This window comes from Poecile atricapillus, chromosome 1 (assembly GCF_030490865.1).
Source record: "Poecile atricapillus isolate bPoeAtr1 chromosome 1, bPoeAtr1.hap1, whole genome shotgun sequence".
In the NCBI taxonomy this organism is placed as follows: domain Eukaryota; kingdom Metazoa; phylum Chordata; class Aves; order Passeriformes; family Paridae; genus Poecile; species Poecile atricapillus.
In genome coordinates, this window is record NC_081249.1 from 165,134,075 (window position 1) to 165,155,915 (window position 21,841).

The 21,841-nt window shown below is 41.0% G+C and overlaps 1 protein-coding gene across 2 annotated transcripts in view; it reads right to left on the reverse strand.

The window, feature by feature from the left end:
- CCDC88C (coiled-coil domain containing 88C) overlaps window positions 1–21,841 on the reverse strand; it is a 95,268-nt gene that overhangs the window by 38,885 nt on the left and 34,542 nt on the right. For both annotated transcript variants that reach the window (XM_058840340.1, XM_058840331.1), the window contains exons 4-10: window positions 19,030–19,099; window positions 9,861–9,919; window positions 8,176–8,259; window positions 6,736–6,876; window positions 5,847–6,031; window positions 5,233–5,314; window positions 4,630–4,788 (exon numbers count right to left, since the gene is read on the reverse strand). In XM_058840340.1, the coding sequence (XP_058696323.1) occupies window positions 4,630–4,788; window positions 5,233–5,314; window positions 5,847–6,031; window positions 6,736–6,876; window positions 8,176–8,259; window positions 9,861–9,919; window positions 19,030–19,099 (780 nt within the window). The remainder of the gene's footprint in view (window positions 1–4,629; window positions 4,789–5,232; window positions 5,315–5,846; window positions 6,032–6,735; window positions 6,877–8,175; window positions 8,260–9,860; window positions 9,920–19,029; window positions 19,100–21,841) is intronic.

Genomic DNA, 21,841 nt, shown 5'->3' on the forward strand with positions numbered 1-21,841 from the left:
CAGCTTGACTGTACATGGTATAATATGGAAAGTCTACCTTATGCAGCACCATACTGCCCTTGATCTCTCGGTGGGTCAGCTACCAACTTGCAAATCATGAGAGAAAAAAATTCCCTACTTATAGCAGCATTAAAAGGAGAAATATGTCAGTGTTTATGAAGTGGTTCATCTTCAATTAAAATGTCTGAGTATGCAAGTAACTAAAATAACAATAATACTGAAACACTAGGTTACTGCATTTTGGGCCAAGTCTGATCTAACAGGGTCACTTCAAGGTGGACAGACTTAAAAGGCTGACACTAAATAGATGACAGAAGTACATGGCATAAAAACTGCTAGGTGTTATGGAAGCTGCCAGAATATCTGTAATGAAATAACAATGTGCCAAGAGTTTACTTTGCTAGATCACCACACTCAATCTGGACCACAGCCCTAAGAACTAAAGTGGTGTCTGACCTCAAAGACATGACATCATAACTATCCTTAAAACTGCCTACCAAGCAAGAACTAGTTATTTTAGTGTCTCATCAAGAGTCAAACTGTGTGCCAAGTACATACAAATATGCAGGCTCTGGTACAAACCACACTCCAGTGGGAGCTGCAATATATGGAAAACTGAAGTACTTTCCACTGAGCACCCAGGATGGGTAGTCATGCCAGTTCAAAGCAGTTCTGATGAAATATTAAATTAATAACTAGGTGGAAATGCCTGCTGTGACGAGGTAGACATTGCTCATTCTCAATCACCATGATCTGAGGTTGTCTCAATATTGAAAAGTTCATATAATTTAAATAATTAGTCCATGGGAGCTTTGTAGAGGTTACATCTCTAGGCCTGGAAAGCAAAGCTGTCCTAAGTAAAACATGTCAGCACTAACGTCTCCCAGAAGTTGCTGGAATAACACAACTGACCTAAAAATCTATCTGGCTACAAATCACACTTGTTAGACAGTCAGCAGGTGGTGGTCATGGAGTGGTGCTGATTCCACTGGAATTAAAGTTCATTTTTAATTGAATTAACAAATTCACCAACATTATAAGTTTATTTTAAAATCAGCAACAAAAATAATTTGCTGTGGATTTTTTTTGTTGTTGTTTAATACACAAATACACAAAACATTTTGCAGTTTCTAAAATGAATTACATATAGTGGTTTGATGCCCTATTAACTGTAACTTGAAACAGCTTAAAGAATGTGCACTGTGCATTCAGATGGTTACAACTCTGGGGATAAGTGGTTGATAACAATCAGGGCATGTTGCCACTGGGAAACATTTTCGGAAACTAAAGCAGCAATGAGATTGTTTAAATCTGAAAAGAGAATTTGCACATGCATCCAGACCCAGCTCAAACCCTTGCCTTCAGGCAGTTCAGAAGCTGTTGCTACTGAGCCATAACACAGTTAACATCTTGTGACAATCAAACATTGAACACTCATATGACAACATACAAGAGATGCTTTTGTTTTTATTTTTTTTTTTAATTGACAAGATATTCCTGCTGTCATCCTGCATAGAAATTTGATTATGGTGAGGAGGAAAACTGAGCAAAGCACAATCCTTGGCCTTAGAAAATAATCTCATCTCATGGAACAGCAAAAGGTTCAGTGGAGATGAGTCATAGAAGAGAAGCAGAGAAGCACCTCTGTGGAGGAAGCCCTGCACTGGGCTGCTCCTTCACATTGCTGGTTGTGATCTTGTTAAGCCACCCCAGCAGGAAGGCTCCAGAGGACGTTCATGTTCCTTATACAATGGTCCAACTAAAACGTCACTCTTGAAAAGTTTGTCAAGACATACAGAGAAGGAAAACTCCACACAAGCCCTAAATGTGTTACATATGTGTTACATACTGACATACAGATTTGAACCTTTTGCACTCCTGCAATACCAGGAAGGAAAATATTTTAAGGGCTCATTTAATAGCTTTCTGCATTGATGCACAACATTAAATCCTCTTCTTCTCACCTACCAATCTGGCACTGCTTTATTAACAACCCTGTCAAGACCCTATGAGCCTTAAGGTATCACATTACCACAGAAAAGTGGCTGATGCTGAACACACCTACATTTTCACTGCATGCTCTGGATGATTTGTTCAGGTCTTAAGTGTTAGAGCTTCGCAAACTATTGGTAACTGGAAAATGCCATGAAATAAATAATCACTGTACTGTTTAGAGGTAAAAATCTCTACCATGTTACATTCCTGAACAAATCTAAGCAGAGACTATACTAACCCCAGACATTAATTCTTTCAGTGAGGCAGAGGACTTGAGTCAGATTTGACAGAAAACTGAGGCCCCATAGAAAGCTGGATACTGGTTAGTATGCACAGCCTTTGTGCTACTCTATGACCATAAAAACCCAGAATAGGGCCCTGTGGAATGCTCTGAATGCACCAGCCTGAGACCAATGGAGTTTGCCTGATGCTCAATGCTGTCAGTCCATGGCTGTGCCAAAACTTGATCAATGATGGGAGAGGGAGTGGTGAGAATGTGAAACTCGCTGGCTATTCTAAACCACACCAGCACCCTGCAGACAGCTGTGCAATCCTGTTGCCCATTAGGAAAGCTCAGCTCCTACAATACTGACTTTTTCTAAGGCCACACTATAGCTCCAAATTAGACATGTGCCAAATTGATGGGAAATATTCCTTGTCCCACTACTGTATTTGTGCTGGTTTTGGCTGGAGTAGGCCAAATGGCTGGTATGGGGCTGTGTTTTGGATTTGGCTGAACAGAGCGTTGATAAAGCAGAGATGGTTTTATTATTGCTGAGTAGGGTTCACACAGAGCCAAGGCCTTCTCTGCTTTCTGTGCTGCCGTGCTGGAGAGGACGAAGTGGGCGCTGCATGGGAAGCTGGGAGGAGACACAGCCAGAACAGGTGACCCAAACTGACCAAGGGGATATTCCAGACCATATTCATCATGTTCAGCATACAAAATGGGAAGAAGGAGGAAGAGGAGGACGTTTGGAGTGATGGTGTTCCACTCTCCAAGTCACCATTACCTGTGATGGGGCCCTGCTCTCCTGGAGGTGGCTGAACACCTGCCTGCCCAAGGGAAGCCATGAATTAACTCCTTGTTGTGCTTTGCTTGTACATGTGGCTTTTGCTTTTCCTATCAAACTGTCTTTATCTCAACCCATGAGTTTTCCAGCTTTTACCCTTTCAATTTGCTCTCTAATCTCACTGGTGGGGAGTGTGGCTGTGAGGGGCTTGGCTGCTGGCTGGGGTTAAACCCTGACAGTGTGGCAGGGAGCGATACTCATCTCTGACACTCTGCAGTTCCACCAAAAACTGACAGGATGGAAGAGAGAGTGAGGAGAGATAGAAGAAATTTGAAACTAACTTGAAGGTCTCTTAACCAAATGTTATGTTAAGCAAGATTAGCAGTGCAGGACATGCAAGACAGCAGTGCAGGAAACTGCTGGCTCTGGGAGAAGCAAGGAGGCTACTCCCTTGATCTCATATGAAGGGGACACAAAACCTCCTCTCCAAGCTCCAGGTAAATTAACTGAGCAGCAGGTAAAGCTAAGCACCTCCAGTGCACAGTCAGAAAGGGGAATGCCAATATGGCTCACTGATAGCCAGTGTGCCAGGGTAGAGCATGACTGATTTGCCAGCTTGAGGGAGGAAAACAGAGAGAGGCAGAGCTTTGTACTTCCTAATGCAAACTGGGAATTACTGGGAGGCAAGACAGGCTTTTGTAGTTTATTACTACATTTAATAACCATCCATTTTAGTGAACCCATTCATAAGAAGCATAGCTGCCCCCTTAGGTTAAAGAAAGGGGGAAAAAATCACCTACAAAGTAGAGTTTATAGAGCAGAAAAATAAGGTCTGTGCTCTCAGCCAGAGGCCTGGCAACATCACTCTTCTACCTCAGACATGGAATTTTATCTAATGATAGTGAGGCTGTCAATTACCAAACCTCCATTTGTTCAGCAATCTGGTTATTTATTTGACTTTGGCCAAAGTGTTATGTATGCGGGATTGTTGGGAGTTTTGGTGTGAATTCCTCAAAGAACTGAAAGAACAGAAAGTAAGATCAGGCCTACCTAAATTTAACATCAGCCATGCTGGGCCAATGAGTTCAGCCAGACAATCTCCAAGGTCTTTTCAACCTAATTCAATTAATAATTCCAAGATGGACATAGCTGCAGGTGACTAAGCTGAGTAACTGACATTACTACTGGAAAAAAGCCACACACTTCTTATTGACCTACCCCCCTCATGACACTATGGAGGATCCAAATTTTTTCTCCTTTCTACTACAAGTAACAGTTGCTAAAAGGGTTGGCTAGAATTTTTCATCTGAGGTCATCTTTAAATTAAAGATCTGGACTCTAGAAAAAACATCCAGAAAAGATCTGTCCTGTTTAGCCACATAATGCTGAACTAAGCAGAGCTCTTTGAAAATAATGGGCATTTTTTTTGTGTGCACCAAGTACTTCCTCTACTGAAAGAAGTTTTAATGGTGCTCAGTCAATAGCTATGCTGTATGTTATGAAACTACTTGCTCTGACGTTCTGCTGTGGTCAGCTCAATGAGAAATGACACATAAACTAGTAACATAACAAAAGCCAAACATTAAGGATTATTCAGCAAATCTTTCTCCTAATTTTCACTTGCCTCCATGCGGGCTTTGTAAAATTCCACATCATGAAGTTTCTCTTTGCACCGAACCAGTTCCATCTCGAGTCTCTCCACACGGTTTGCCCTCTCTCTCAGAGAATCGAGCTCATCTCTGTACGCTCGGGCAGAGCGAGCGTCTGAGGCAAGGTGCATGTTCTGTGACAGGTGAGCAGGGAGAAAAATGTAAGTTAATGCTTTTAAGCACATACTTTAAACTTGACTTTTTGTATTTACTTACTGATTGTAAACATAGACATATAATATTCCCCTGGTTAAGGAGTAAGAATTCTCCTAGTAGGCAGCTCTCTACAAGACAGAGAGGTTCTTCAGCCTGTTGGACCTCTGACATTACTAATGCCTGATGCTGTATAAGCTTCAGGCACTACTAAGCTATTTGCAAGCTGAACAGATGAGACTGCTCTCAACAGCTAAGTGGGAAGCATAGCACTTCTATGCCACAACCATAATCTTTAAACAGCTTGCTGGACTACGATGATCTCTTCATTATAAAACAGGCATAGTAGTAATTTTAGCCTCACACTGAAACAGGATTTTTTTTTAAATAGGGAAGACTGTCACAGGAAAACAAGCCCATCTCACCTCTTGCTTTATTTTTTGCAGCTCTAGGGTGAGCTGCTCAACTTCATGTTTAGAATCTGCAAGCTGCTCAGACTTCTCTTCCCTGAAAAGGATTAGAAAAATCTTAGTATTTTTTTTTTCTTTCCTGAAACAATGTTGATTATATGGACACTGCCAGGAATCTGTAAAAGAAGAGAAAAATCTCCCAGCATATTCTTTGTTATGACAGCTTCATCATTTTCTCATGATACCATACGCATATCATGGATCCAAATTTGCAACTCTATTTTTATATTAAGTTCCTGTGTTTAAATCTCATTGGTGCACCTGCTGTCACAGATAGCTTCCACTTCAAGTTAAAAAGCAGAGCTAGCAGTTGGTATTCTGAAGGGGGGAGGAGAGAGATGAGACAAAAAGAAGAATGGAAGTAGCCATCAGTCTACATTTAAAGGCCAACTGTGAAAGAAGATAAGATGGAACATACTACTAGCTTCCTACTGCTGTGGTTTTAAAGGTGTGATTCTTAGAGCTCCTATGGAAGTCAGTGTATTGGAGCCAACAGGCTCCTGCATTTTCAAGATGTACAAGACTTAATATGCAAGTCTCTCTAGAAGCACAAAATAATGGTGACTTACAGCTCCTGACGGATCCTTCTCAATTTAGCCTTTGTGTCTGCCAGCTCAACTGCAAGGTGCTGCTTTTCTTCATTAGAAAGAGGGTTGGCAGGGTTTGGCGAAGAATCTGGACTTGGTACTTTCAGAGGGCTTGGTGGTTGCTGAGATTGCAGATAATCTCTCTCTTGAGTGAGATCTACAATGACCTGGAAATACAGAAGACTATGTAGTGCCAAGAGATAAATAGTGTATTTATACATTGTTTTAAAAATACTCAAAAATTATTTTTAGATTTAGGAAATGATTAGTCCGGCACGATACAGAATTCAAGTGACAGCCAGTAGTGAAAGGTTACACAGAAGTGGAAAGGAATCTCTACTATGCTCCAAAGAGTAAAACATTCCCCTTCCAATGCTCAAAATAAATAGTCTGCTTTCCTTGAAGAATTCATAAAACCCCATAACAACTATGTTTTACTAGTTTTTAATGAACACAATTGCAGTCAAAGGCATGACAGAAGATTAACAGGCTAAAGAAAGGGAGAAGTTTTCTCCAGAGATCTGAAGGGAAAGGAATTGATCAATCAAAAAACTAGAGACGACAATGGAGCCCAGGAGGCTAGATGCCAACAGAGAGATGAGCAAGCACTGCCTGAATGACTGGACAGACATGCAGAGACATTTCGTCTCTGCCTCATGAAGAGACTGCTCAACTCCTCTTCACCAATCATTTCACCACATCTTAGTACGGAATCAATGGAAAAGTCAAATTCTTTCTACAGATTTTCAGAGGTGTAGTAGGAAGTTGCAGAAGAAACAGAAACAAGACAAACAAGAGACAAGAGAAGGAATGGAGCCCACATCTGCTGCTTGTCATATGAGCTCTATATGGGAGAGATGTGTCCTCATACTTCTGTGCATTCATCTCTCTCATCAATGAGCCTCCTGAGGTGGAAAACCATATTCCTGGAGAGAGACTCTAGTTCTTCTGGGGCCATATCTGGGAGCTCCAGCCACTGCAAGTCAAAGACATTCTCCTGATTGTGAGTCACCTAGGAATAGGAACAAAAAAGTATGTATTTCCACAGGTTGAGTTGAAAATTTGTCCACTGTATATGCAGCTGTTTCTTCTATCCATAAATTTAAAACCATATCCATTTTACCAAACCCAGGCTGCAAATAATAAATGCAACTACTTTAACTGTAACAATACCCAGAAATTTTTGGTATTTACATTTTTTATAATTATTAAGTCTGATTTTTAAAAGTGATCAAATAAATATCATGATCAATAGCATACACACTTGCATATTAGAAGTGTGCAGCTGTCTTACTGACCCTGAGGTGATTCCCACAGAGAAGGGACTAATCCCACACTGAACATTACTAAAAAGAGTCCCTGATTTCAATGAATATTAGAAGTGTGCAGCTGATACAGATGGGAGGAGCAGTAACAGCTGCAGAAATACCTCTGGTTGCTGCTAGCAGTGTATCTTTCAACTGTTACCCTACCAAAATTGATTTACTCTGATGGATTTAGCAGAAACATCAGGCAAGTCTCTCAGTTCAATTAATGACTGTTCCAGCTTTTGTTATAACCATGTGTTTAGCTCATCATGATTTTTTTTCTTTCTGAAAAATAAACTACTTTTTAACATTAAGAAAAAAGTACCTGTCTTAACACTTTCCCTATTTGGTCCCCAAATTTGAGTGTACCAGGCTTTCTATACCTGCATGCAATGACACCTGGGCACAGGCAGCACCCATTCCCAGTGAGGGACACTTCCACTTGGCTCTCCAAACTAAGAGACCTCCTGTACTCTTTGGTAAACCTATCCATATCCATTCCTTCTTCTGAAGCCTGAGAAATCCAAGAATGCTTTTCATTGGATCAAACACCTTTTTAAAGAGAATATACATCCAGTTTGGCTCTTCAAGACCATCTAGCTCAGAGGCCCCTGTCTGAAGCAAGTCACTGGGCAGGCTGTGTCACCTACCACAGGGCTTGGGGACTAAGTGCTTACACCATTGGTGCATGGGGCTCTGCAGCTTCTAAGTCACACAAGATTTGTCAATATTGCACATGGATCCTTACAACAATTCCTCCTGCGTAACCTTTAAGTAGCAAGCAAGGCATTTACTGCTGCCTCTCTTTAAAAGACCACTGAGCCAAGTAATGACCCCAGCACCTATATTTCCATCTTATGAGTGTAGTAGCATATTCAATTATTTTTTTTAAAGTTCATGAATCCATTACAAAATTCTAAGCATTAATATTTTAAGCAATAAATCCTGTTAATTCAAGGAAGGGAGAGATACAACATCAAAATAGACAATACTAAGAATCCTACCTCCTGAATGTGTGACACAATGGCAGCTTGGGTTTCGATATCCAGTTGTTTTATTCTGTCAATAAACTCTTCTTTTCTTTCACACTGTTAAAAGAAAACACACACTGAAACAGTGCTACATACTATAAAACTTAGTGCTCCATTTTTTATTTAAATTAAAAAAACAAACAAACAAACTCAACCTACAGTGCTAATAAAAAACTGTTCAAGATCTACACTGTATATGTTATACTAGAAGGTTTAACACTTCACTGCTCCATATGGAACATGAACCAAAATGTGCATTAAATTATTGAAACATTTTAGTGAGTACAATTAAAGCTAAGTTAAATGGCTGGTTTTGATTTAAAAAAAACCAAGTTCAGCATGCAATGTGATCAAGAGGTGGGGAAACAGCCAGAGGAAATCATCACAGCTTCATTAATAGAGCTGGCACAAATGTAAACCTTCATTTACACTGCATCATTTAACCTGTCTGCTGTTTGCATTTTGTTTGGTTTTGGCAATGAAAAGAGATGCATCACTTTAGATACTATTTACATCAACGCCCAATGTTGTTTGTTGGACTAAATCAACATATGCTTTAGATAAAAAAAAAGGGAAACATTCTGGATAAAAAATGAGTGACATTTCAGACAAACAGATTTTAGTAAATCTTTTACTTAAGGCTTTAGAAGAGGCAGACATCTGCTGTATATCTGTGATTGTGCACTAAGAACGTTATTGCCTTCTTGTAACAACATTGCACTGTGAAGAACTTAAGCAGTATTTAAAAGGGTTTTTTTTAAACTCATTTACAGTGTCCTTCTGGGGCCTGGTTCTGAGTCTCAACCGTTTACCTCCTTGGGAAGAACCTCAGACCAGCAAATGAGATCTGAGGATGCACAGCAGCCAAAATGATTCTTTGTGCTACAATGCAAGACTAACATAGTTCAGAGCCGCAATACGTAGATTTACCCTGACATAATTGAGCTGACACAGCTGAGCAGGGTAAGTGTCCTAAGGCATGACAAAAACACAAGGCAGACCTACAAACAAGGTCAATTATCAGCAAAGGCCCTGCAACGAGGCCATTGTTTACTGCCTCAGAGGTTTGGTGAGCAGAACACTGATTTCTTTATCTGGTAAGTGCGGTGCATTCCTCCAGAGTTTCCCATATACATTGTCTCTATTTATTTAAACAAGTATCACACAAAGAGCCCCACACTAATGTACAAAGTATCTATTAATCTGGTATTTTTGTCACAAAATATTAAATCAAAATATTGTGCAAATAAAATCATGATTCATTAAAGAAATGTTTATACTTGTCAAATTATTTGTTTGGCACTAACATGTACTGTTCCACTTTGTATTTTAAAACAGTAAGAAAATAAACCAATAACAATCTTGATATCAAGAACACTGTTCAAAACTTATCTCATCCCACTGTGTTATTCAAGTTAAAAAGTACACATCCTGTGTCTGACTAAGCACTGGCAACAAATTGAGGCTACTGCTATCACACAATGTGCTTCCTCTCCCCTGCATTTCTTTCCTTCACCTATTGTGTTTCTCACAATTTAGCTCACAAGCTGTCTTGAACTCAAGATTTGTTCATACAGCACTAATCTTTGGGTAGATTTTCTCATTCCAGAAAAAGAAAGAGATAAAAAAAAAAAATCTTATTTGCTATGAATGATCACCTGCACAGCACATCCCAGAACCAACAACAGCAGCTTCTTGATTTCATCCATACTTTTACCTAGAGAGGAAAAAATCTCATCAGTACATATGCATAACAGATAAGTACTTGCAAGTGATCCCCTCCAAAATATGTGCCTAGAATGAGAAGACCTTCAAACAAGTGCCTGAACAATATCTATATGCCTACTATAACATTACCATATTTTCTATGTAACAATGAAGTTCTTATGGATTAGTTTAAAATCCCAAATCTGGCAAGACATTTTTCCCTTGATGTGCTATCCTCACCTATAACTTTCTAAGGCTTTTCTGATTAATACATCCAAAAAAAAATTCCTTTAAATAGTTCAACGCACATGACCAATGCTTGTCTCTCGTGCTGTGATCAACAAGGGTGCAAAAAAGTCCAACAAACCACCAACAGTTCTCCTCCCTCCAAAAAACCCCACCAAAATAAAACAAAAACACCATGGGCAGAAGCAAAGGAGGATTACTCACAACGAACTTGCCCAGAATTCTCCTTCTGTAAAACAGCTGCCAATCAGACATCCCAAAGCTGAATACCATTCTGTGCATATAAATTCTCTCTGAGAGATAGATGTTTTAGCAAATGAATTCTGCCTGTTCTGCATCAAAGCCTGTTCACACTTTGAAGTGTAAACCCCATGTGGTAAGAGGGCAGAGAATGAGGGATGTGTAAGGGATCCTGAGGAGCTGACCATATGCTGGGAGCCGTGGGGAGAGGAGGCACAGCCCTGGTGCTGTTGCAGGGAATCCTGCTGTGACCAGCAGCCCTGCTGGTGATTTCCTAGGGTTAGGAGAGGGAAAGCCTCAAGTTCCTCAAGGGGAACTGGTGCAGCTTAGAACAAGCTTGTTTCAACAAAATTCATGTGGATTGTTGGATGTATATCCAACAATAAATAAAGGAAATTATGTATACCAAAGTTAGACAGAGGGCAAGGCAAAGAGTGCAAAAGGAAGGCAAGGAGTTTCAATGAGAAAATAAAACATCTTTAAAGATCTAGGTTCAGGAAAAGCCTGTCCCCGTCCACACTGGGGGAAGATGAGGAAAGAAACAAACAAAACAGGCCACAAATAGTTTGCTCTCATCCCTACACATGCGCATTCTTCCCGAGCGTGTAACTGTGGGACTAACACTTTCATTTTATATCCTGATTTACTTGGCTATTCAATTGCACCTATCACTAAATAGATACTGAGTGCAACTGTGCTCCTCCACCACCAGCATGCCCTTGTGAGGCTGCTCTGGCCTGGCAGAAAGTCAGAGGCATGTGCAGGACCCAAGGCCAGGGAAGGAGAGTTAATCTGACTCATCAGTTAAGCAGCCACAGCCCCACAGCTGCACAAAGGCACTGACCTAAATTACCACAGGGGTTCCTGCCATTCCCACAACATTGCAAGGCAGCACAGCCACATGCAGGCAGCTTAGGAAGTAACTTGTTTCCTGATTTCCGGGCACACAAACGTCCTAAGCCAGTTTTCAAACATACCTACAAATTTTTCAACAACTTTTAGGTATGATCATCTTTATAACGACTCAAGAATTTCCCTACAAAAATAATCAGTAAACTGTATGCATGAACACTACAATTCTCAATATCCAGGTCCTGCATTTGTAACCATTAAGATTTTGCAAGCAGAACTCCTCTTCAACAGGAACATTCATCTTTAAAACATGTTAGTTCATACTTTACCCTATAAATACAAGCTTATTCCCCTGCAGAATATTTAAAAACTGGTTTTGAAAGACATATAATCATTCTTACTCTTCTCCCTGTATGCAGTGGCACACAAGGCTTCCTCTTTCCTGAAAAGTTACAATTTAATACACAAATTTAATTTCAGTCTGTGAAAGTCTGACTGTTCTGTACAAATCTCAAGAACAAATCTTAAACATAGACAATGACATAAAATCCTTCACCAACAGCAGAAAAAAAATAAAAATCTGTTACTTCATGAACAGTTTCTTTGAGGGCACTACTGGGAGACTATTAGTTTGGTCAGAAGGTAGTTTTTTCAAGGAACTGAGTTCTTATTAGTTTCAGCACTGGGTTTCATTCTACATTAGCTTCAAAGCAATACAGACCAGGTACTAAATGCAGAGCATGCCTGTGGGACACCAAACCAAGTCATTAAGTTATGGAGAATGAGTGATTTGAGCATGTCTCTGAGATCATGCCAGACACAAGATCTAACTCTTGTGTGCTCTGGGCACCTTCATCTGTTAACCATACATTCCAGTCTGTGCACCATGAGATCCCAATTATCCTTGGGGTGAGCACAGTGGCTTGAAATCACTCATTTTGGAAAACACCAGGGCCACTTCCCAACTGTGACAGCATCTATACCATCCTAAAGACACGTGGGCTACTTAAAGCCATTCAAACCACACCCTACACCTCTCTGCACCAAGGCTTTGCTATTTTCTTAGTGAGGTAACAGATGGGCATTGGTGCTGCTGCAGCAAAGGTGAAACACCTTTGGCTATTACAGCAAAGCAACTTAGCATGGTCAGCCCTGGCCTCCCAACATGAACTGACCTTGCCTGGGGAGAGCCCTTTGAGTGAGACCTTACCCCACTCCAGTCCTCCCATGAGGAAGTGGAGGCAGACATGGCAAGCCATGGCAGGGATGGACAAGCTAGAGTTTATAGAAAGGAGTGAGAAATTAAGACTTGAGATAATAATGAATTATTAGCTTCTTAATGTTTTAAACATAACATTTGGCAGTCTGCTCTCTCCCCTGGCAGCTTGGAGTGAAAGTTTAGCTGTCAGGATTATTCCAAGATTTCCTTTTCAATAAATTTTTCTATGCTTGCAGACATGCTACATCATGTAATGAAAGTAAGATTGTACTACCCACTAGAAACACTTCTAAGGCTTAGAGGTCCACTGAGCAGATATACCAGCCACACAAGTGTTTCAGAAGATCATGCTTGATTAAAGAGTTCCACTCCTTGGGCTTTCATTCAGAAGTTGCTTCCCATGGGTAACAGACAGTTTGTTGACATAAAGGCACTCCCAGATCACTCATTCTCAAGCTAGGTTTGAGTAACATTTTAAAGCCTTGTAGAGTAACACTATTTACAGGAGATTTTTAGAAAAAATAGGGTATGAGTATTAAAAACCTCTCTAACAATCTAAAGTGCTTTAGAGTGTTCAATTAAACCTCAAAACAAGCCAGGAAGGGATTAATTACCCCTCTATCCTTTCATCTCACCCACAGGAGAGCTGAGCTACCACATACTTCAATGGGAAGTGGGAATGCCCACGGTGACAAAATGAATCAGAAGCACTTCTAGGACTATTACAGGGCACCACAGTGAAGCTTTACACCCCAGACAGCGCCTCTGCCCTGCAATGCATACTGAAGAAAAGCAAGTGACCTCCATCCCCGATTCAATCATGCCCTCTGAACAGTTCTCATGTTTTTCAAACAGCTTCATTTCTGCTTCATTTATAAGATGGTAAAGTTCCTTGTGGAACCTCATAAGCAGGAATGTGCCAGCTCCCCTGTGCTGGCTCACTGGGATGACACAAGTCCTCCCCAGACAGCTGGGAAACTCTACTGAGTGTACTCATGCTTATTAGCTGATCTTACCAAGACACTGTCCTCCTACGACCTAGGATGCAAACATTTAGCTCCTTGCAGAGAGATATCCAGAAGAAAAATGGACAAGAGTCAAACTATCACTTAAACAGAGAAGTGCTAATTAAGAAATAAACAATTCTATTTTATTCCTTTTCTTAAAATTCCAGGGCAGTTGCTCTCAGACCCTGTGTTTGTGCTGCAAGGGAGCCAGCCAGACACCTGGAGCATTTGCAGAAAGCCCATCTGCTCCCAGCCTTGAGAGAAGGCCAGCAGGTTTCCTGGAAAATAAAGGAAGGGAAAGCCCAGACATCACTTGTGCATCCTGGGAGCCTCCCTGTGCCAGAGCCAGATCATCCCTCTGCTCTCATGGGGCTGGAGGCTGGAAAACAGATGGCAGGACTCAGGGAGAAGGGCGGGCAGAGGGATTAGGAGATGCAACAACAAAAAAAGGAGGATCAAGGTACAGAGAGAACACAAACAATGAAAAAAAATGAGAGGGGGATGGGAAGATATCAAAGGAAATGGGAACAAGAGGGTCCAAGTAAGGGCAATTGTGGACATGTGCTGCCTGTTTCTCCATATTTCTACTCTGATGTTACTCCATCCAGCACAGGAGAGGGATTGCCACACATGGCAGCTAGAGGTGAGCAGAGAATGTGGGGTGGGTGAAACACACAAGTGCTGTTTTTCCCAACTCCAGCAACATCCTCAGTGAGAAAAGCTTGAATACTAAATTTACACTATTGAGGCAGTGTTTTGTTATTAACTTTATATTTTATGAACTGTTGTGCCTCTGGAGGACTGTGAGACAAAATGAGGAAGGAAACCATACATGAAGCATTCCCAAGTGGGAATAGACTTTTACAATTTTAAGGAAAACGAGTTTTCTATAGGCACTTGTTAGCAGGGACTTTGGGGTTTCTCATCACAAACTTAACATGTAATTTGAAAGTGTAGATAAATAAGCAGTTTTTTTGAAGGGATAGAAATAAGCCTATTTTAGGCAAGTAAAACCTCATTTCCATCCTTGATCGAAAACAAGTTAACATCTCTCCCCTCTCTGATTATGACTGTTCCAGAAGATTAACTGCCGTAAGTTTCCAGGTACACTCACTAGCTGTGTAAAACCAAGAATGTCTAGAAATGGAGAAATTAAAAAATGCATCTTAATAGAGGTTCACAACCATTACTGTGTTCTGATATTCCCAGTGTGGCCACATGAATGAGTGGCCATTTATAAGGCATGTTAAAACCAGACATAATATGTAAAAGCGATTACAACAATGTATGTCATAGATGATAAATAGTCTGATGATTCTCTTATTGAGCACAGGGGGATTTGTGGTGCAGTAATGAATTGAAAAAGCTGTTCAGCAAGAAAAAGGATTGAGGAAAGATAAAAATGAAAAGGAAATTTAATGGTAGTAGCCGTCTACCACAAAGTGCAGTTAAGAGAATAAATCCTCCGACATCAGCTGCATCATTCTGCAAGTCAAATTTCTGGGAAAATTTTTTAAATCCCATAATTAAACTTTCAAGTTTATTTTTGGCTCCCTATAGTCTAGAAAACAGTCAAGCCTTCATCTTCTAACAAATATTTTTGCTATTTTTATGCCCATGGACAAATGAAATAGGCAAATTTACCATGGCCTGGAACAAGACTATTTAGAGGACATTAAAGCAAGTAAAGCTCATAAACCCAGCAGACGTGTGCCTTTTCCTATGCAAAAGCCCAAGTGCTACTGCATTTTTTCCGATGGCAGCTCTGTTTTTCCAACATTCTCATGTTCAAAGCAGAGTAGAAGCAGAAGCCCTCAGTTGTCCCAACCAGTGAGTGCCAAATGCAAACTAAATAGCAAGAACAGCATTCACAGCCTCAGCGTTGTTCAGTTTCTAATGTAATGCCTGTAACACCCCTTTTGGCTGTGTTCTAGAAGGCAAAAGTAAAATTTCTGAAAAGTATGCATAGCAAAACATCTCATGGGCTTGTTCCAAGAAAAAAGTCACTGAAATTGTACACAGTGAATCAGATCTAACAGCTCTCTGGTCTTGGATCTGCGGAGACAATAAGAGCCTTCCCAGCTCAAACAGTGCAAAGCAATACTGGATTTGTTCCAGGAATGTGACCGTGGGATTGATTCTTCTTTCTCTGATCAAGAGGGACCTTTCAGTGAGATAACTTAGCTACAGGATGGGGAAGGCAACACTGGGGTTTCATCACTGCCTCACTGAGAGAGAGAACACCTTTGTTTTGTTTCTTTTCCCCCTCCCAAGTGCTCCTGCCTTCTTCTGACTCCTCTTTGCAGGACAGTAACAAAGACATCACCCGGTCATCACACTGCTCATCACAGCCTGTTCCTTCATTCAGCTTTTTGCATCGGCTTTGCCACCTTTGCCTCAGCCATCTCATTCCTGTTCCCTCTCTTGGAGCTTCCCACAAGCTCTCAGCCAGGTTCTCCTTCCTGAGGGAAGTTCTAGTTCTCCACTTCTCTAACCATTTCTCCTGCATATCTTACCAGTAAATGCCTAGCCAACAGTAAGATTAAGATGAGCTTTTCAGACATTCTCCTCCTTAAACATATTTAAAACAAATACATCTGGAGTCTTCTTTTGCTCACCACCTTCTTCTGTTATGTCTAAGCTGGGGCTAGTTCTCAAAAATCATTATATAATATGGCTAAATGAGAAAGTTGGGGTTTTTCTGCACACAGACTCCATCAACTTTAGACGTTACAATCCACAAGTTACATTTTTTTATCCTTCTCATGTTTTGGCCAAATAAAGCCAGTGATAAGTCAGCAATAGGGAAAATAAAAGACCACATTAAAAAACCAAAACAAACAAACAAACAAAAAAAAACTCACAAAAAACCCCAAACCACAGAAAAGACAACGAAGTTTTCTGGTTGTAACTAAAGGATCTAGAAGACAGGAACACATGTATGCCACCAGTGCCCTTCCTACAAGAGACACAGGTACTTTCTTCAAAGAGAGATCTAAGGTACTGACAAAAGCCAGCAGGCCAATGACAGCAAACTATAGCTGAATACAGGACAGCTTTCAAATGTGCTCTTTCCCAGGAACCAAAACTGTATTTACCAGATTATGAGTCTCCTGCCAGCTGTCGCTCAGGAATGGCTGTGACAAGAAACCAGCCAGCCTTTCCCATTGACACTTAGCCAGCAGAGATGCTGCTTTGCTGGCCCAGATGCTTCTATTCAGTAACACTCTTGATGCTAAACAGCCCATTGCCCATATGACCAAGAAGAAAAACCGCTCTTGTATTTTGACTTTCTTCCTTGCCCATAACAGTAGCCTGTACAGCCCAATTAATACTTGCAGACTTTACTCTGCTTGCTGAAGAAGTGAATTCCTCACTCTCAACTCCAACTCACCTCCTGATTTTAACACAGAAGTGTGAATGAGTTTCAGTGATCCAATGTCTGCTAATATTCTTTTCTGATAAATGCTTTTTTGTACATATGCACTCTACAGCTGCTAAGAGCAGCAAAATAGAACCTTCTGCCAAGGTTTCTGCCATTTGTTTGTTCTGGAGATGCTGATTACCATGTCATTCCCATCACTGCTGACAGTGTTCATTGCTGTTCATTCAGTTTACCTTCTTTGGTAAAAACAATGTCCTTGGCAGTAGCACTCACAGAACTAGCACTGGGCTCAAACAGAGACAGAATGGGAACGCAAAGAGAAAAAAACAAATAAGAAACACAGCAACACAACTTTCCATTTCAGAAATGTGTTTCAAAGAAGTCAACTCAATTTTCAGGCTAAACAGCTTTCATTTTGTCTCATCAAAAGCGCTGGACTTTGAGCTTACTTGCTTCCACCTTACTTCTGATGTGATACTTTGTACAACCAGATATTATCTAAACAATATGGTCAGAGAAATGTTTTTCTTTTTGTCCATTCTCTTTCTTACTTTTTCCTGTTTTTTCATATAAGTTTTTTTTTCTCCAGCCTCATTTATATTTCTTCCCACATTTCATCTGCAACAATTCCTTCAATTGCAATTGAAATTGCAAAATTCAATGGCAATTCTATGAGACTCTGGTGCATACATACAGCAAGAACTAAACTCATTATACAGGCACACAGAACACCTGCAAGACAACACATCTTTGTCTTTTAGCAGACTACATCCCAGGTCACTTGCAGTAGGGGGTGAAGAGACAGCTTTCAAACAAACAAACAGCTGCTGTTCTGGCTTTGGCAAGAACAGTGAGTTCACACACATGTATGTGCATCACATGCAAATATACATGTATACTTATATGTACAGGTATATAAATACCTCAGTGTTACATTCTAGATACATAAAGTTGTGAGATTCAAAGATAGTCAAACATTTGTAGTTTGCCTACAAATACATACAGTTCATTAAAAAGCATGTTTGCATTATGACCTTTTTAGGAAACTGATTGCCAGAGTCCCTTAGGAGCAACTTTCAGTCCAAACAGTTAAATCCAGCTGGCAGCCAGTCACAAGTGGGGTTCCCCAGTGCCCAGTATTGAGGTCAGCTCCTTTAATCTCTTTATCAATGATCTGGACAAGGGGGTGGAGGGCACCCTCAGTCAGTTTGCAGATGACACCGAACTGGGTGAGGGTGTTGATCTGCTGAAGGGTAAGAAGGCTCTGCAGAGGGATCTGGACAGGCTGGATTGGAGGGCTGAGGCCAGTGGAATGAGGTTCAAAGCAGTAGCTGTCCTGTCCTTGGATCAACAACAATCCCAGGCATCGCTACAGGTCGGGGGCAGGGTGGCTGGAAAGTGGCCCTGTGGAAAAGGACCTGGGGGTGCCATTTGACAGCAGCTGAACATGAGCCAGCTGTACCCAGGTGGCCAAGAAGGCCAACAGCTTCCTGGCCAGTTTCAGCAATAATGTGGCCAGCAGGACCAGGGCAGAGATTGTTCCCCTGTACCTGTAGAAGCCCTTGTCCCTGGTGAGGCCACACCTCAAATCCTGTGTTCAGTTCTGGGCCACTCACAACAAGAAAGACACCGAGGGGCTGGAGTGTGTCCAGAGAAGGGCAACAGAGCTGGGGAAGGGTCTGGACCATATGTCTGACAAGGAGCTACTGAGAGAGCTGGGGGTGTTTAGCCTAGGAAAAAAGGAAGCTCTGGGGACTTTATTGCCCTCTACAACTACCCGAAAGGATGTTATAGTGAGGTGGGGGTTGAGTCTCCGCTTCCCAATAACAAGCAATAGGTCAAGAGGAAATGGCCTCAAGTTGCACCAGGGGAGGCTTAAGAATACTCTTATGGATACTAGGAAAAAAATTCTTCACTCCAAAAGTGGTCAAGGATTGGAACAGGATGCCCAGGGAAGTGGCTGAGTCACCATCCCTGGAAGTATTTGAAAGACATAGATGTGGTACTTAGGGACATAGTTTAGTGTTAAGGGCCAGACTCTTTAAGGTGCTTTCCAACCTAAACAAGAACAGAATTACAGAATAGTTTAAGAACACACACACACAAAAAAAAAAAATCAAGTTTTTTAGTAAAACAGACAAGACAGATGAAGACCCCAATGAACTACTCACCAGAAAGAGGATCTTTGCCAATCATTAAAACATTTGGTAAATTCATTACAATCAGCTGCTGAAGGACTTCCTAAACAAGAGAACAGACAATGTTCAGTGTGAAGGAATCCATATCAATCTCACCACAAATAACACAAAGCTCCATCAATTATAAAGCTTTTAACATACTGTCAGGTCAAAGGTCACAAGAGGAAGCCCCACTTGAGAGAGAAATCACTATTTGAAGATAGCATCAGGTTGCACAGCTAACATAGACTAATTGCCTCTTCTAACAATGGCTAATATGGAACTTAAAGGGTCCCATGGCACTAATCAGGATAAATGCATGACCATGCCAGGCACACCAATCATTCATGCCTTTACCCCAGGCATGACCTATATTCATCTGATGTGCAACATAAGGCTGCTGCCATGTTTCAGGGCATATAAATGCCGCTGGTTCAAAGGTACCTAAGCTGCTCTGTGAAGTTTGAGTAACTCAAATAATTGCCCAAATTATTTCATGGGTCTGAAAAGTTAAGGATGGTCCAGGGAAGCATGTGTGGGGAAAAGCACTTGACCAGGCATCTGGCACTGCTCAGAGAAACTGGATATGAAGTTCTGGATTTATTTGCATTGTTTTTAATCAGGAGTAAAACAATTAAATTATGTTCATTCCATACTTAAGGGTCATTTTATTTTGGGGGAGATGATAGAAGGGAGGTGGATCAGGTTCAAGATCTGAACGGCAGCTGTCTGAAGCTGCTCTGAAATCACAGAATTTGTGGAGAAGAAAGGCTACAAGCCCTGGGGCAGGCAAAATACTTAAAGTCATTCAAATAAATACATTGCAAAGGGGACTGTGTACACTAATATGATCAGCTATGCACCCCAGAAACAAAGATCAGAGCAGTACAGTTATTAGCTTTGACTTGCAGTTACCAGCACCCCCACTTGTGATAAACTGGATAAAACATTTTGCAGGCAGGTTTTTATTTCCCATAAAAAGGAGGAAAAGGTTGTATTACCGAAATGCTGTGCTGAAATTCAGGAAACAAAAGCTCACAGATACAACTCTACCAAATGCTTGGCAGGTGCCTTTTTCCGGCTTGTCTCCACTTCCCAGACTACCCCTAGGCCGCTGGAAGGGCACAGGCATTGATACTTGCAAAGCATTCAGACCAGGGGAAAAAGCACAACAGCCCAGCAGAGAAACACATTTCCTGAAACAATCACCCATTCACCCGAACACTTCCCCTCCCAGCTACCCATTGTTATTTCTCTGCTTTCAAAGTTATACCACAGGAGGAAAATTAAGCCTGATTGAAAGAGGAAGTAATTCAGAGAGCCTGCAGCCTTTGATAAGCAATCAGAGTGCATATTCTAAAAAAATGTTTTAGACACATTTAATTTTCTTCCTTCTGATCCATTCCAGAGCACACTCCTTGACAGTTCCAGTTTTGGATAAAGTAGAAATAACTCAGTGTCTCAGGTAATAGGATTTTTGGAGCTGTTAATGAAATTCTACAGTCCTTTATGTAATGTGAAACTTGGCTAATGTAACCAAACATTCGCTGACCCATTAGCCAAATGCATTTTGTATTTGGGGCATTTGAGACACATTGAACAAAGTTTGTTTGCATCAGTTACTGAAACAGGTGCAAAATCTATTGGATGTAAGAGCACATGGCTTGACTGCAACATGTGTTATGACAATACAGCATGGCACTGAGGCTTTAGACAAAAAAAATCAGACTTTGCATATAGTGAAGTATTGAGGTTTAGCCAGCAATTTCCATGGCAAAAAAAGAGGAGAAAGAATTCTGCTTCCAGTCACCCAGCACATGGAGCAGCACTGAGGCAGGAATGCATAAGGAATTTGCGTTGTCTTTGTGTAATCATCAGATTGCTAGCCATTTAACTGGCAGACACAAAAAGACATTACGTCTAACTTTTATGCTGTTAACATTCCCATGAGCAACTCCTCCAAAATTATTTGAATATACCACCCAACACAACCATGATTGAACTCCCTCATAACTGTCTGAGCTCAGTATCTTCTGGCAAGAATCTGACAGTCACTGAATAGAAGCTGAAATGGCCCCAAGCTTGGAAGAGTGATTTGCTAATTCAGATTGAAAGATTCCGATTTGTAGCAAGAGGTGATACTCTGACCCGTTTATTTTTAAAGTAAAATATTTAAACATATAATCATCTGTATTATTCTAAAAGCCTCTGCCTTCAGATTAGTGCTTGTGATGACAACACCTGTTACACAGTGCAGCTCACCAGCAGATCTCAACACTTCATATTGGAAGGTCAATGTCACTGCTCTCCTTTTTCAGCTCAGGAAAGCAAGTCAGAGAAACGAAGTTATTTCAGTTTAATAAACTATCATCTGTTTAATTTAATAAACTATCACCAATGTACCAGTGAACCATCCACTCACATAGCTGCAAGCATGAGATAAAATGTGTCAAGGGAATGCTCCTACACTGATGAGTTTAGCTCAGATTTTGTCCAGACTGAAGCCCCAGAAAGTTAGTGAAGCTCAGCTGACTCTCAGTGACTGACAGGGATATAATGTGACCATGTGTCAGCTCGATTGCCCAAAATCCCACATCTGGAAATAGAACTAACATCCCCCCCACCTAAGAGCAAATCAGGAATTCTTCAACTTCTATCATTTATCAATCTTTTCTTGTTTTCCTTCTCTGAAGCAGCAGTAACACAGATTATTACACAACAAAAACATTTTACACAAGTAAAATGCTGTGCCTCAGCCTGGCCTCTCAGCTCCCCTCACATCTCATCATTCCTCCTTGAAGACCTC